The sequence below is a fragment of the Saccopteryx bilineata genome, chromosome 2 (genome assembly GCF_036850765.1).
Source record: "Saccopteryx bilineata isolate mSacBil1 chromosome 2, mSacBil1_pri_phased_curated, whole genome shotgun sequence".
Classification (NCBI taxonomy): Eukaryota; Metazoa; Chordata; class Mammalia; order Chiroptera; family Emballonuridae; genus Saccopteryx; species Saccopteryx bilineata.
In genome coordinates, this window is record NC_089491.1 from 306,707,640 (window position 1) to 306,722,972 (window position 15,333).

General features: G+C 39.8%; 1 protein-coding gene across 3 annotated transcripts; it reads right to left on the minus strand.

Moving 5' to 3' along the window:
* Positions 1 to 4,536: 4,536 nt before the first annotated feature.
* On the minus strand, positions 4,537 to 14,800 carry SNRPE (small nuclear ribonucleoprotein polypeptide E). 3 transcript variants are annotated; one of them, XM_066261636.1, is made up of 5 exons: positions 14,685 to 14,800; positions 14,181 to 14,207; positions 12,908 to 12,970; positions 11,639 to 11,717; positions 4,537 to 8,459 (listed from the first exon to the last, which is right to left on the minus strand). In XM_066261636.1, the coding sequence occupies exons 1-5, from the start codon at positions 14,736 to 14,738 to the stop codon at positions 8,404 to 8,406; spliced, it is 279 nt and encodes a 92-aa protein (XP_066117733.1). In that variant the 5' UTR covers positions 14,739 to 14,800; the 3' UTR covers positions 4,537 to 8,403. The 3 variants fall into 3 exon arrangements, with proteins under 3 accessions (XP_066117733.1, XP_066117736.1, XP_066117734.1); XM_066261639.1 differs by having other exon boundaries at positions 14,181 to 14,259; positions 14,703 to 14,781; XM_066261637.1 differs by lacking the exon at positions 14,181 to 14,207 and having other exon boundaries at positions 14,703 to 14,800.
* Between the last annotated feature and the right edge of the window lie 533 nt (positions 14,801 to 15,333).

The window sequence follows — 15,333 nt, forward strand, 5'->3', positions numbered from 1 at the left end:
AATCCACGAAGTTTGATTAGTCTGCGGGCCGCACAAAATTGGTGGGCGGGCCGCATGGCCGCGAGTTTGAGACCCCTGATATAGACTGAAGGTAAAAGGATGAAAAAAAGTATTTCATGCAAATGGAAATGAAATAAAAGCTGGGATAGCAATACTTATATCAGACAAAATGGACTTTAAAACAAAGGCTATAGTAAGGGATGAAGAAGGTCACTACATAATGATAAAGGGAGCAATCCAACAGGAAGATATAACCATTATAAATATCTATGCACCTAATACAGGAGCACCTAAATATATAAAACAGACTTTGTTGGATATAAAGGGCGAGATCAACAGCAATACTATAATAGTAGGGAATTTTGATATCCTACTAACATCACTAGATAGATTCGCAAGAATGAAAATTAACAAAGAAACAGCAGACTTAAAGGATACGCTAGATCAACTGGATTTAATATCTCCAGAACCTTTTACCCTAAAGCAGCAGGCTATATACTCTTTTCAAGTGCTCATAGTACATTCTCTAGGATAGACCACATATTAGGGCACAAAAGCAGTCTCAATAAATTTAAGAAGATTAAAATCATATCAAGCACTTTCTCTGATCACAATGGCATGAAACTAGAAATCAACCACAACAGAAAAACTGAAAAATACTGAAACACATGGAAACTAAATACCATGTTATTAAATGACAAATGGGTTAATAATAAGATCAAAGAAGAAATTTAAAAATTCCTAGAAACAAATGATAATGAACATACAACAACTCAAAATTTATGGGGCACAGCAAAAGCAGTACTGAGAGGGAAGTTCATAGCACTACAGGCATAAAACCATCCTGCATTTAAAAGAACTAGAAAAAGAACAGCAAGTAAAGCCCAGAGATAGTAGAAGGAAGGAAATAATAAAGATCAGAGTAGAAATAAATGACATAGAGGCTAAAGAAACAACACAAAGGATCAATGAAACAAAGAGCTGGTTTTTTGAAAGGGTAAATAAGATCAATGAACCTTTAACCAGACTCACCAAGAAAAAAAGAAAGAGGACTAATAAATAAAATTAGAAATGAGAGTGGAGAAATAACAACTGACATGACAGAAATAGAAAATATTGTAAGAAAATACTATGAAGAACTGTATGCCAAAAAATTAGACAACCGCCTGACCAGGTGGTGGCGCAGTGGATAGAGCGTCAGACTGGGATGCGGAAGGACCCAGGTTCGAGACCCCGAGGTGGCCAGCTTGAGCGCGGGCTCATATGGCTTGAGCAAAGAGCTCACCAGCTTGGACCCAAGGTCGCTGGCTCCAGCAGGGGGTTACTTGGTCTGCTGAAGGCCCGCGGTCAAGGCACATGTGAGAAAGCAATCAATGAACAATTAAGAAGTCGCAACACGCAACGAGAAACTGATGATTGATGCTTCTCATCTCTCTCCGTTCCTGTCTGTCTGTCCCTGTCTATCTCTGCCTCTGTAAAAATAAATAAATAAATAAATAAATAATTTAAAAAAAAAAAAAAAAGAAAAATTAGACAACCTAGGTTGAAATGGACAAATTCCTTGAAACACATAACTTTCAAAAAATCAATCTGGAAGAATCAGAAAATCTAAACAGACTGATTACAACAAATGAGATCGAAACAGTAATTAGAAAATTCCCAACAAACAAAAGCCCTGGGTCAGATGGCTTCACAGGTGAATTCTACCAAATATTCAAAGAACTAACTCCTATCCTTCTCAAGCTATTTCAAAAAATTCAAGAGGAAGGAAGACTTCCAAGCTCCTTTTATGAGATGAGCATAATTCTGATTCCAAAACCAGGCAAAGACAACACAAAAAAGAAAATTAGAGGCCAATATCCCTGATGAATTTAGATGCTAAAATCCTCGACAAAATATTAGCAAATCGGATCCAGCAGTACATGAAAAAAAAAATCATACATCACGATCAAGTGGGATTTATTCTGGGGAGGCAAGGATAGTACAATATTTAGAAATCAATCAATGTGATTCAACACATAAACAAAAAGGAGAAAAACCACATGATAATTTCAATAGATGCAGAAAAAGCATTCGATAAAATCCAGCAAAACTCTCAGCAAAGTGGGAATACAGGGAACATAACTCAACAAGATATAGGCCATCTATGACAAACCCAAAGCCACCATATTCAATGGGCAAAAGTTAAAAGCAATCTCCTTAAGATCAAGAACAAGGCAGGGGTACCACCTTTCACTACTCTTATTTAACATAGTTCTGGAAGTCCTAGCCATAGCAATCAGACAAGAAGAAATAAAAGGCATCCAAATTGGAAAGAAGAAGTAAAGCTGTCATTATTTGCTGATGATATAATACTGTATATAGAAAACCCTAAAGTCTCAGTCAAAAATCTACTGGACCTGATAAATGAATTCAGCAAGGTGGCAGGATATAAAATTAATACACAGAAAACAGAGGCATTTTTATAAACCAACAGTGAATGGTCAGAAAGAGAAATTAAGGAAACATTCCCCTTCACTATTGCAACAACAAAAAAATAAAGTACCTAGGAGTAAATTTAACCAAGGAGATTAAAGACTTGTACCCAGAAAATTATAAAACATTGATAAAAGAAATCAAGAAAAATACAAAAAAGTGGAAGCATATACTGTGTTCATGGAAAGAATAAACATCATTAAAATGTCTATATTACCCAAAGCAATTTATAAATTCAATGCAATACCAATCAAAATACCAATGACATACTTCAAAGATATAGAACACATATTCCAAAAATTTACATGGAACCAAAAAAGAACCCAAATATTTTCAAGAATATTCTTCTTGAAAAAGAAGAATAAAGTGGGAGGTATCACATTTCCTAATATCACGTTATACTACAAGGCCATTGTACTCAAAACAGCTTGGTACTGGCATAAGAACAGGCATACAGATCAATGTAACAGAACAGAGAACCCAGAAATAAATCCAGACCTTTACGGACAATTGATATTTGACAAAGGAGGTAAGGAAATACAATGGAGTAAAGACAGCCTCTTTAACAAATGGTGTTGGGAAAACTGGATAGCTACCTTCAAAAAAATGAAACTAGACCACCAACTTACACCATTTACAAAAATAAACTCAAAATAGATAAAAGACTTAAATGTAAGTCGTGAAACCATAAGCATCTTAGAAGAAAACATAGACAGTAAACTCACCGACATCTATCGCAGCAATATATTTGCAGATTTATCTCCACGGGAAATGAAATAAGAAACAGGATAAACAAATGGGACTATGTCAAACTAAAAAGCTTTTATACAGCTAAAGACAATATGAACAGAATAAAAAGACAAATCACACAATGGGGGAACATATTCAACAATACGTCTGATAAGGGGTTAATAACCAAAATTTATAAAGAACTTATAAATTTATAAAGCTCAACACCAGGAAGACAAACAATCCAATCAAAAGATGGGCAAAAGAAATGAATAGACACTTCTCCAAAGAGGACATAGAGATGGTTAATAGACAGATGAAAAAATGTTCAACGTCACTTATCATTATAGAAATACAAATTAAAACCACAATGAGACACCACCTCACACCAGTCAGAATGGCGCTCATTAACAAAAACAACAGATGATAGATGCTGGCGAGGATGTGGAGAAAGGGGAACCCTCTTGCACTGCTGGTGGGAATACAGACTAGTGCAGCCACTGCGGAAAACAGTGTGGAGATTCCTCAAGAAATTAAAAATGGAACTGCCTTTTTTAACCCAGCCATCCCAGTTTTAGGAATATACCCCAAGAACACCATAGAACTGTTTCAAAAGGAGAAACGCACCCCCATGTTTATGGCAGCATTGTTCACAATAGTGAAGATCTGGAAACAGCCTAAGTTTCCATCAGTGGATGAGTGGAATTAAAAAGCTGTGGTACATACACACAATGGAATACTATGGGGCCATGAAAAAGAAGAAAATCTTACCTTTTGCAACAATATGGATGGACCTGGAAACTATTATTTTAAGTGAAATAAGTGAGGCAGAGAAAGAAAAATATCATATGACCTCACTCATTTGAGGAATCCAAGAAACAATGTGAACTAAGGAACAGAAATGAGACTGAGGAGGAATCAAAGGGACCAGAGGAAGAGGACAGAGGGAAAGGGGATGATAGAATGGGACAAACCTGAAGGGAAGGGGGGAGGGTGCTATCGGGAGGGGTGCAAGGTATTCCTGAGGGGAATACGAGGGAGGGGGGGAAGCATTCAGGGCCACACTAGAATCTATGTAAACTCAATAAATTAAAAAATATTTATAATTTTAAAAAACTCACAGAAAACAAGTATTGGTGAGGATGTGGAGAAATTGGAACCCATGTGAACTGTCAGTGTGAATGTAAAATTGTACAACCACTGGGGAAAACAGTATGGTGGTTCCTCAACAGATTTACCAAATGATCTAGCAATTCCACTTCTGGGTATACACCCAAAACAACTGAAAGCAGATTCTCAAAGAAATATTTGTTCATCCATGCTCATAGCACTATTCACAATAGCAAAAACATAAAGTCAGTTTTTTCTGATAGAGGAGTAATAGATAAGCAAAATGTAGTATATACATACACTGTAATATTATTCAGCTATAAAAAGGATGAAAATTCTGACATATACTACATGAATGAACCTTGAGGACACCAGACTGTGATATAAATAAGGTGGTTACAAAACGCCAAAACTGTATGATTCCCCTTATATTGAGGTACTACAGTAATCAAAATCATAAAGACAGAAAGTATAATAGTAGTATCTGAGGCTGGGTGCAAGGGAAAATGAGGAGTTATTGTTTAATGGGTATAATTTCAGTTTTACAAAATAAAAAGAATTATGGAAATAAATGGTGGTGATGGTAACACAACAATGTGGATATAGTTAATACCAGAGAACTGTGCACTTAAAAAGGGTTAAGACGGTAGGTAAATTTTATGCTAAGTATATTTTACCACAATATAAAAAGTTAATCAGATACTACACGACTCTACAATTCCATTCCTAGGTATGTATCTAACAGAACTGAAACTAAATGTTCACAGCAGTATTATTTATAACAGCCAAAAAATTGAATCAACTCATGTGTCTATCAACTGATGAAAAAAATCAGTGGTATATCCATACAATGAAATATTACTCAGCCATAAAAAATGAAGTACTAGTAGTATATGCCACAGCACAGATGAACCTTAAAGACATTTTTCTGAGCAAAAAATAAAAGAAGGCATTCACAAAAGGCCACCTGTGGTTTGATCCCATTTACATGAAATGCCCCAAATCGGCAAATCCATAAAGAGAAAGCAAATTAGTGGTTGCCATAGGCCTGGGAGTGGGGGTGGGAAGAGAAATGTCTACTAATTGTATAGTTTCTCAAGTGATAAGAATGTTCTAAAATTGATTGTGATGATTATTTTGTGCAACATACTTTGTATATGCAAACATACTGAAACCCACTGAACTTTTAAAGGGTGAATTTTATGGTATGTGAATTATATCTCAACAAAACTATTATATATTTTAAAAAAAAAATCCACCTGACCAGGCAGTAGCACAGTGGGTAAGTGTTGGCCTTGGACACAGAGGACACAGGTTTGAAACCCCGAGGTCACAGCCTTGGATGCAGGCTCACCAGCTTGAGTGTGGGACCCTAGACATGAACCCGTGGTCACTGGTTTGAGTAAGGGGACCACTGGCTTGGCTGGAGCCCTCTGGTCAAGGCACATATGAGAAAGCGATCAATAAACAACTAAGGTGCCACAACTAAGAATCGATGCTTCTCATCTCTTTCCCTGCCCATCTGTCTATCCCTATCTGTCCCTCGCTTGCTTAAAAAAAAAAAAAAATCTTTCCACAAAGAAAAAAACACATTAAATTCAAGGTATTAATACTTAAAATTCTTATGTTACCTTAAGAAGTTTTACTAAGCATCTCATTTCCTCCCAAAAGCATGCCATGAGTAGGTGGTTATGATTAGTTTTATAAGGAGTAATTAAGACTCAGTTACCATGAGATGCTGCCTATCAGGCTTACCCCAGGTACTTCCCACTGACACTTCCTGGCCAGTAGTAACCTTGTACAAATTAGCACCCACTCTCTAGTCCTGAAACTCACAAATGTAATACAGTAATAGATGGTGCCTGAGAACACAAAACCCTGGGGATTTGAAACTCTTCTTACCCTTCTTCCTCCTCACCTACTACTAAAAGAACACCAAGCCCAGCATCAGCACTTTTTCAGTCTAATTCTACTCCTCTGCACACTTCAAGAATGTTACAAGAGTTAGTGGGTGGTTAGCAAAACCCCATTGGGAACCAACAGTCATTCCAAAAAAAGGATTACTCAAATACCATGGGCTGCCAACAAGAGCAGCTTCTCAGCAGCATGCTTTAATAACCTTAATGAACCAGAGTTCAACACCTTCTGTAATACAAATTCTGGATGGGGAAAAAAATCTAGATGGTGGAAAAGTATGTAAAAAGCAAACACCACAGGTTCTGGCAAAGCACAAAAGCAAGTAGAATTCTAAATACAGAGCTCAATTGTAAGTTGACTGTACCTTATTTCTATCATTGGCTGTCAAAAAATAGAATCTTCCATGTTTTGATCCATTCAGAATAAGCCACAGCAGGCAGTTTTGCTTACACAGGGCAGCCAGGATGGAAAGGCTGCAGAGAAATGGAAGCAGCAGCCAGCAGGTTTTCTTAGGGATTATACAGCTCCAGCTTTTATCCTTCTTTGCAGCTATTTTGGTGCCAAGAAAGCTGTAGTCCTTGTTCTGCTCTTACAAAGCTTTTCATTTGAAAGACCGAAGCAGTCTCACGGTTGCTGCTCCCTCTACTGCCCAATGTTTTCTTTGCATGTGGTGCCAGGTTCAATGCATTTCAAACTCAAATGTTAAGAGCTAAAGCAGCCCTTTATTTCAAAGTATTATCAAAACAGTGCAAGTTAAAATAGGAACACAACAGCTAGAATGCCAAAGTTGTAAGTTACATTTCTACACTCACTACAAACCTTGGTTGTTTCTCACCTGCATTTAATACTTCCCATTACCAGATTTTACAGTAGGCCTTTCTCATTTTCAAGATCCAATTTAAATAGCACTTAACATGTGGTATTGAAGTCATCTGTCTGCCAGTCTGCTTCATTGTATTTATTCAACTTTGTACCTAACAGCAAATGCTCAATAACCATTTAATAGAACTCTAACTAGAACCACCCTGAGATATTGGGGGAAGAGAGACTTGTCTACACAATTCAATTAGAAAATAAGCAATTACTGGGGGAGGAACCAAAATTCTTAGAGATAAGACTAAAAAGTATTTTTCTAACGAATAAACTATTTATTATTCCACCTAACTTCTCAGTGCTGCTTCATCTTTTTTTCAGATTACCAATCTGTCTCACTCTTGTTAACTCTTAACAGAGCTAGTTTCTAATGTACTGTAAGGCATTTCATTCTTTGCCTATACCCAAATACTTCTCACATATTTTTTAATTGAGAGTCGGGCGAGGAGGCTGGGAGGCAGACACAGATCCTTAATACTTCTGACCAGGATCTACCCAGCAAGCTCCCTACAGGGTGATGCTCTGCCCATCTAGGGCCACTGCTCCGTTGCTTGGCAATAGAGCTATTTGAGCACCTGAGGCAGGGCCATGGAGCCATTCCCAGTGCCTGAGGCCAACTTTGCTCAAACAATTTGAGTCATGGCTACAGGAGGGAGAGAAAGGGAGAGAGAAGAGGAGGAAGAATAAAGGAGCAAATGGGCACTTCCCCTGTGTGCTCTGACCAGAAATTGAACCCAGGACTTTCACATGGGGCGACACTCTACTGCTAAGCCAACTGGCCAGGGCCTACGTTCTGATCTTAGTGATAAAAGAATTAACAAAGACCTCACACAATGACTCTAGCTGTTTTGTCTCCAAGCTATTGTGGTTAGAAACTCAAAGTGTTTCAGTATCCAGAATTAGAAATGATGAAGACATGTTTTAATGTAATAGCTTTTATTTTTGTGAACCCTCCCATTCTCTTCCACCTAACATCAGAAGCTTACCTGTCCGGTAGAATTACTACTCTTTGCCTTATGAAACCATAAATCAGCCTGTGAAAAGTAAATGCCCGGGGCCAACAGGAATCCTTCAGAAAATCAAAATACCAACAGCTAATGGTGCCACTGTGTAAAAGGTCTCTACCACTGGAAAGAAAACAATGTAATTTTTTTTTAAATAAAAACAATCCATAATATTTATTGTCATCTGGTAGTCAAAGCAACAGGGATAAATGTTTAAGAACTACATTCCCAACAAAGAACATCTAAAAGACAGACTGCAATTAATATTCCACAATTTCTCACTCCATTAGTCATTCTAGTTGGAGACACTTTGAAGCAGAGTGATATTATCTCCTTTTAGCATGATCCGACCTGCAACACAAAATTAAAAAGAAAAGCTATTAATAGTTACTCAGACAACACTTTGCCTCAGAATTCTGAATGGTTCTTCAGCAATTGCGAAAATACATATATTTTTTTGTATATGAGCATTTTCAAATATCCATATACTGAAAGGCTGTACATATTAGAGCACATGCACTTTTTCAACAATAACCTAATGAAAGTAGAGAAATGTTATTTTGTGAAAAGTATAGTTTCTGTAGACTAAGTTAACTAAGTAGGTATGCCCCAACATTTCCCAGTGCTCTGAGTTTGTAAAAGTTGGGAAATGAGTTGTTATGTCAAGTTTAGAAAATGCAGCATACTATAATCCCATTCTTAGATGTTCTTTCTATTTTCAATAAACAAACCTATTTTGGTTTCACCCAACATTTCCTAAACTTACTTGAGCGGAGAATACTTTTCTCCTGAGAAATATCTATAAATATCTTCAGGAACACTGGTATTCAATAAAACAGTTTGAGAAATGCGAATGAACTCCAGTAGTGATTAAACTCTTCAGTTTCCCAGACTTTTACAACAGGTAATACTAATCTTTTCTACATTTACAAGATACTACTATGGGAATTCAACACCTTTTTTTAAAAATTGATTTTAGAGCGAGAGCGTGCGAGTGCACGAGAAAGAGGCGAAAGAGAGAGAAAGGGGAGTGGAAGGAGATGCGCAAAGCATCAACTCATAGCTGCTTGTTGCATGTGCCTTGACCGGGCAAGCCCAGGGCTTCGAACTGGCGACCTCAGCGTTCCAGGTCGACGCTTTATCCACTGAGCCACCACAGGTCAGGCAGGAAATTAAACATTTTAAATTATTTATGAGTAAGGCTAGCTTGTCCTTCCTGGCATGACATTTAAATTATAAAAATCCTGGCTTTCACAAAAATAGCTTAAGCAGGAAGAAGTAGAGCAAAACACAATTTTCAAAATTTACTCTCGACATATCTAGTATAGGTTCAAGAGAATCCTCAAGGTCTGGAAAAAGACACCTGAAGCCCACCACTGATAAAAGTCCCTAGTGAGCTATGAATCAGGGCACTGAACAACTGAAAACAAAAGGCCTAGATAGTCTCAATTAATGGGATTTTAACAAAAATGATTCCATTTTCTTCATAAAGCCATGAGTCCTAAAGATCTTCTGTTAACTAGGTTAAGAAACTATATTCCTTAGGCCCTGGCTGGTTGGCTCAGTGGTAGAGCGTCAGCCTGGCATGTGGATGTTCTAGGTATGATTCCCCATCAGAGCACACATAAGTGATCACCTGCTTCTCCACCTCCCCTTCCCTTCCCACAGCCATGGCTGGATTGGTTCAGCCTGGGCGCCGAGCATAGAATCTTGCCTCAGGCGCTCAAAAAATGGCTTGGTTGCTGAGCAATGGCCCCAGATAGGCAGGAGGGCTTGCCGGATGGATCCTGGTCGAGAGTCTGTCTCTTTGACTCCCCTCATCTCACTTAAAGGAAAAAAAAAAGTGTTCCTTGATCAAATATTTTTGAGTTTTTACTACATGCCAGGGACAGTTAAGCATTGAGCCTATTATGAAGCAAAATAGATGCGATGTATGCACTTATGAAGCATCTGGCCAGTGGGAGAGAAATTAGTAAAACATCACTACTGGGTCCTTGCTGATCGGCTCAGTGGTAGAGCATTGGCCCGGCATGTAGATGTCCTGGGTTTGATTCCTGGTCAGGGAACATAAGAGAAGTGACTATATGCTTCTCCACCCCTCCTCTCTCTCTCTCTGTCTTCCCCTCCCACAGCCATGGTTCAACTGGTTCAAGCATAATGGCCTTGGGCAATGAAGATGGCTCCATGGAGCCTCCACTTCAGGCACTAAAGAGCTTGATTGCAACCAAGGCCCCAGATGGGTAGCTGGGGGGATCCCGGTCGGAGTGCATGTGGAAGTCTGTCTATCTGCCCTCCTCTCAACTTGGAAAAGAAAAAAAAAACAACAAAAACCCCCACAATACCACTAATGAATGTTTTACTAGAAACTCAAAGCACACACCCTGCTCTCCCCCTCCCCAAGCAAAGCCAAACAAAACCCTGGGAGGTGACATCCATCTGAGTCCTAAAGACACAGGGAACAGGATATACAAAGATTTATGGTGGGCTAAATGTGCAGATTCAAAGACTGAAAAGAAGAAATGTGGATGAAGCTCAGAAAATGAAGCAGAGGGCAGATGGAAGAAGATAAGCCCCATCATGAAGACCCTTGCAAAGCACATTAGAAAGAATGTCAAGCAAAGGGATATGGTCAGATGGATGTTTCTAAAAGATTAGTACTGCCTGCATAGCAAACTGGAGAGGGAAGAGGTAGTTGCAGAGAAATTAACGAGTAAACTGACTAGAAATTGGTGCTACTCAGTAAGGCGGCAAATACTGAAATAGCTCTAAAAGTATAAGGGGTGGGAATTGCGTTTATTTTCTGATATGCTAACTTTGAAGAGCCTTTAAGACATTCAAGTAGAAATGTTTAATAGGCTCAGAGAGGTCTAGGGCGAGATGTAAATTTGAGAGTCAATACAATCAGGCGAATTCATAGTTGTGCAAACATATAGTGTATTACACAAACCTAGAGAGTACAGCCTTATTACACATATTGAGGCTATATATCACCATATATGCAGTCCGTCCTTAATGGAAATGTTATGCGTTACATGACTATATATACAATAGATGGTAACCGAAAGTGTAATCTTGAGTGCCTAAGAGAATACCGAGTGACAGAAGGGCCTACAATCATGCTTTGAGCAACTTAAACATTTAACAGTTGGGTCCAAAGAATGAATATGCAAGTCTGAAAAGGAGTAACTAGAAATAAAAAATGAAAACCTGAATATACTGTCACCGAGCCACGGGAACAGTATGTGCTAAGGAGGGAGTGGCCAAACAGCGCCAAATGCTGTTAAGAAGTCGGTAAAACAAGAACTACCATTGACCATTAGTCTTTGGTAACACAGGTGAGTGCTGAAAGGAGAGTCAGAAGGAGAAATGGTGTGGGGTAAGGACTAAGTGGCAGAGGATGATTTCAAGAGTGTACCCTCACCCCAATGATAAATGCAAATTAAATTTAAACATGAACAAAGTTGCAACTCACTCAATTTTGCAGGTGAATAAAAATTTCTAAAATTCTATAAGACTACCTATATTCTTACCTAGTTGTTTCCTTGACTTTGTTTTAGAATGAATCTCTTCTGCATCATCTAATACGAGGTTCATATACTCATCAAAACCCTAGAAAAGCAAGCCATTGATTGTCATCTTTAAATAAGATCACATCCAAACCACTCTAAATAAATATATCTATCTAAATACAGAAATGTTAACTAACTTCAGAAATCATCCCTTCATTGATCTTTCAGATAAAACACCACCTCCCCTTTAAAACCTCTTTTTAAATAATAAAGAATGTCATAATGCTCTCCACTACTCCTGGAACCTCTGAGACTTAGGACTTCATTAGCTATGCCAAAGAGCCACTCTCCCTATCTTTTACAACTTGCCCAATATAGAGTATGTGTGTACATACATGAATTAACTTCTGCTACTGTTTTTTTCATATTCCCCACAAAACACTACGACCACTAACCACCACTCTTTTTTTCCAACCAGTAAACAGGGAAGGTGAGATTACTGAGGAAATCTATGATGTTTAAAGGGCATATTTTCAGCCATATTTCATCTTTCTTTAAAACATTATTTAAGGTATCCTACCATCCTGGGAGTCTTATCTAACTAACCCCACCCAACTTATCAGGTATACCCCAACCCAGAATTAATGCTCCATTAATCCTCCACCCCCTTAATTGTTTTGGCCCCTCCTTCAAATACTTATGTTCAGATAAATTTTAAAAATTAAATTTCCCTCGGCCCTGGCCAGTTGGCTCAGCGGTAGAGCGTCGGCCTGGTGTGCGGGGGACCCGGGTTCGATTCCCGGCCAGGGCACATAGGAGAAGCGCCCATTTGCTTCTCCACCCCTCCCCCTCTCCTTCCTCTCTGTCTCTCTCTTCCCCTCCCGCAGCCGAGGCTCCATTGGAGCAAAGATGGCCTGGGCGCTGGGGATGGCTCCTTGGCCTCTGCCACAGGCGCTAGAGTGGCTCTGGTCGCGGCAGAGCAATCCCCCGGAGGGGCAGAGCGTTGCCCCTGGTGGGCGTGCCAGGTGGATCCCGGTCGGGCGCATGCGGGAGTCTGTCTGACTGTCTCTCCCCGTTTCCAGCTTCAGAAAAATACAAAAAAAAAAAAAATTAAATTTCCCTCTATTACCCAATCCTTATCAAGCAGAACAATGAGGCAAGGACAGTGGCTATGAAAACCTGTCCTTGGGTTGGATCTCTGACTTCCTGTACAATGCTCTGGCTGGCCATTTTTTTTTAGATCTTTTTCTATAACAGATTGCTCTGAGATAACATGTCCTGTGTACTCACAATGATACAGCCCTCTATCCGCATATTCACTTGCTCATAAAGCCACACCTGAATCCGAGATCTCTGAAATAATCATAAAAATAGAAGTGTTAAAAAATAAGTACACAGAATCCAATCACTTTGGACTAACAGCAGAAAAATATGGCTCCTAAAAAAACACTTAATAAAAAGCCAGTAGTTGTACCCATTTGACTCCTATCAGAACTAGTAACCAAGACTAGTTACTTGCCAACAAAATATTCTCATTTAATAAATGATACAATGGGACTAGTGCCAGGTTGAACAATTTAATCTTCCATTAATTTTGAGAGTCTACCATATTTCTTACTGCTTCTAGTCTCAATACATTTAGAGTGAAAAGTAAGGTCAATATAGGCCATAGCAGTGATTTCTAAAGACCAAGGGCTTCTTTCTTATGTGCTATAACAGAGCTCCAAAACAGCTTCCTCTAGTTTTTCAGTTTTCCAGTTCTCACATCTAACAACCAGGGGAGAGAACCTCAAATCTGGTGATTAAAAATTACAATGGTTCAAATTAATCTGTTTTTCAATTGTGTTGCCACACACTAAAATCTGTCAAGAGCATAAGGAACTACATTTTCTTTCAGAGATAACTTAAACACTATGCCCTGCCAACTCAAGACCGTTGCTAAAAATCACCCCAAAGGAAAGCAGGGGTTCCTAAATCCTGTGAACTTATCCCTCCTCTCTTCCTTTTGTGTCTTTTTTTATATCTAAGTTTCCCCCCAGGTACTAAACCAACCACATTATTATAAGGTTTAAAGTTAATTGGATCTTTCTTCCATCCTAGGAGAAAGAAGAGGAAAAGGTTCCAATGTTCTGGCAACCCACCCTGGCCGGTGCCTCAGCTGGTTAGATCATCCACCCCATACACCAAGTTTCCAGGTTCATCCCCCATCAGGGCACAGACACGGATTAACCAAAGAATGTATAAGTAAGTGAAACAACAAATTGATGTTTCCCTCTTCCTCTTCCTCTCTAAAATCAGTCAACTTAAAAACAGATTTTTTTTTTTAAATTTAAAAAAGTACCAACATTCAAAAGCCACTGTCATGTCTGCCAATAATTACTTTTTGAAATTAGTAATTTTGGTCTTGCAAAGTAATGACAATTTTGTTAGGTTTCTCTGCACACCATTTTGTTAGAGGTTTCTCTGCACCTCTTCCCCTCTAATACCCCTCCGATCTTCATAATTTCGTGTTTTTAACTCTAGAACACAGTGATCAGACAGGATGACAAAACAACTTACGTACGTTTTGCAAGTATCTGAAGATGAGGTTCTGCATCAACGGTTAAAGAAAAACACACACATAGTAGCATCCACTCTGCTCCCTGAAACTGAATTGTTTTCGGAACGCGAAGTCTGGTTGCCTACGCCACGAAGAGCCCACTAAGCACCCATTAAGAGTTCCCTAAATGCTGAGGGCTCTCCTCACTCTGTTATTCTCGTGGAGTTTCCTCTGGCGTCACCTTCCTCCTCCCAAGACCGATACCTCCCGCTTACGCTCAGTACCTAATTAAGGTTGTCCCCCTCCGCTCGCCACCGACCTTCCCGCATTCCCGGGTAGGGTCTGCCCAAGCCTGCCTCCGACCCATCAACACCCCGCACTTTCTCTCGGCCTCGGCACCCCGGGGGCTCACGGGATGTCGATGAAGGAGCACTCTGCTAAGGAGTCCGCTGTCTGCTCGTTACCCGCCCCCCCCCCACTCCGTTTTTTGGCCCAAACCCCAAGGCCCTGACATTCTGCGTAGGATACGATGGGCTGCACCATCACCTTCTGCACTTTCTGGCCCTGACCGCGGTACGCCATGGTTGAAGCTGACAAAGACCACACTAAGCCCCACGCTTCCTCAAAATGCTACTTCTGGAATAAAGAACCGGAAGCGGAAGTGTGCGGTGCCCGCGTAGCGCCCTGGGCTCCTGGGAAATGCTTCTCTAGCCACCGAGGTAGGCTTTTCTCTGTGTTCTCTAGCCTCCGGGGGAGGCCAAATCGAGGAGATTGCACTTTGGAACGTGGGTCGGTCCTACAACGCCACCTGGAGGGAGTCACCGGTGTGTTTGTGTCTCCATTTTCTGAATCGGCGTTAAGAGCCGAATATATAGCTCCTTGCTTACTTTTCTCTCTGTACTCTTTTTATTTCTTCTTCTTTTTGTGTGTGTGCCCAAACCTGGTATCTAGTGCTTTTTCTAAGTCTATTTCCCTGGAATTTAGGCTTGATGGCAGCGTTGCGGTAGAGATTTGTGGTGGAGCGGGTAGGGTGGCAAGAAGCCCAGATCCAGGACTCACACCTGGTTCTCTCAGCCACAGAATTCAAAAGTCAGCCGGCTGTGGTTTGCTCCATTAGGGATTCAACTCAACATCTTTGTGGGAGTTACTGCAAGGTGGCGACAGAAGACGGCTGCTA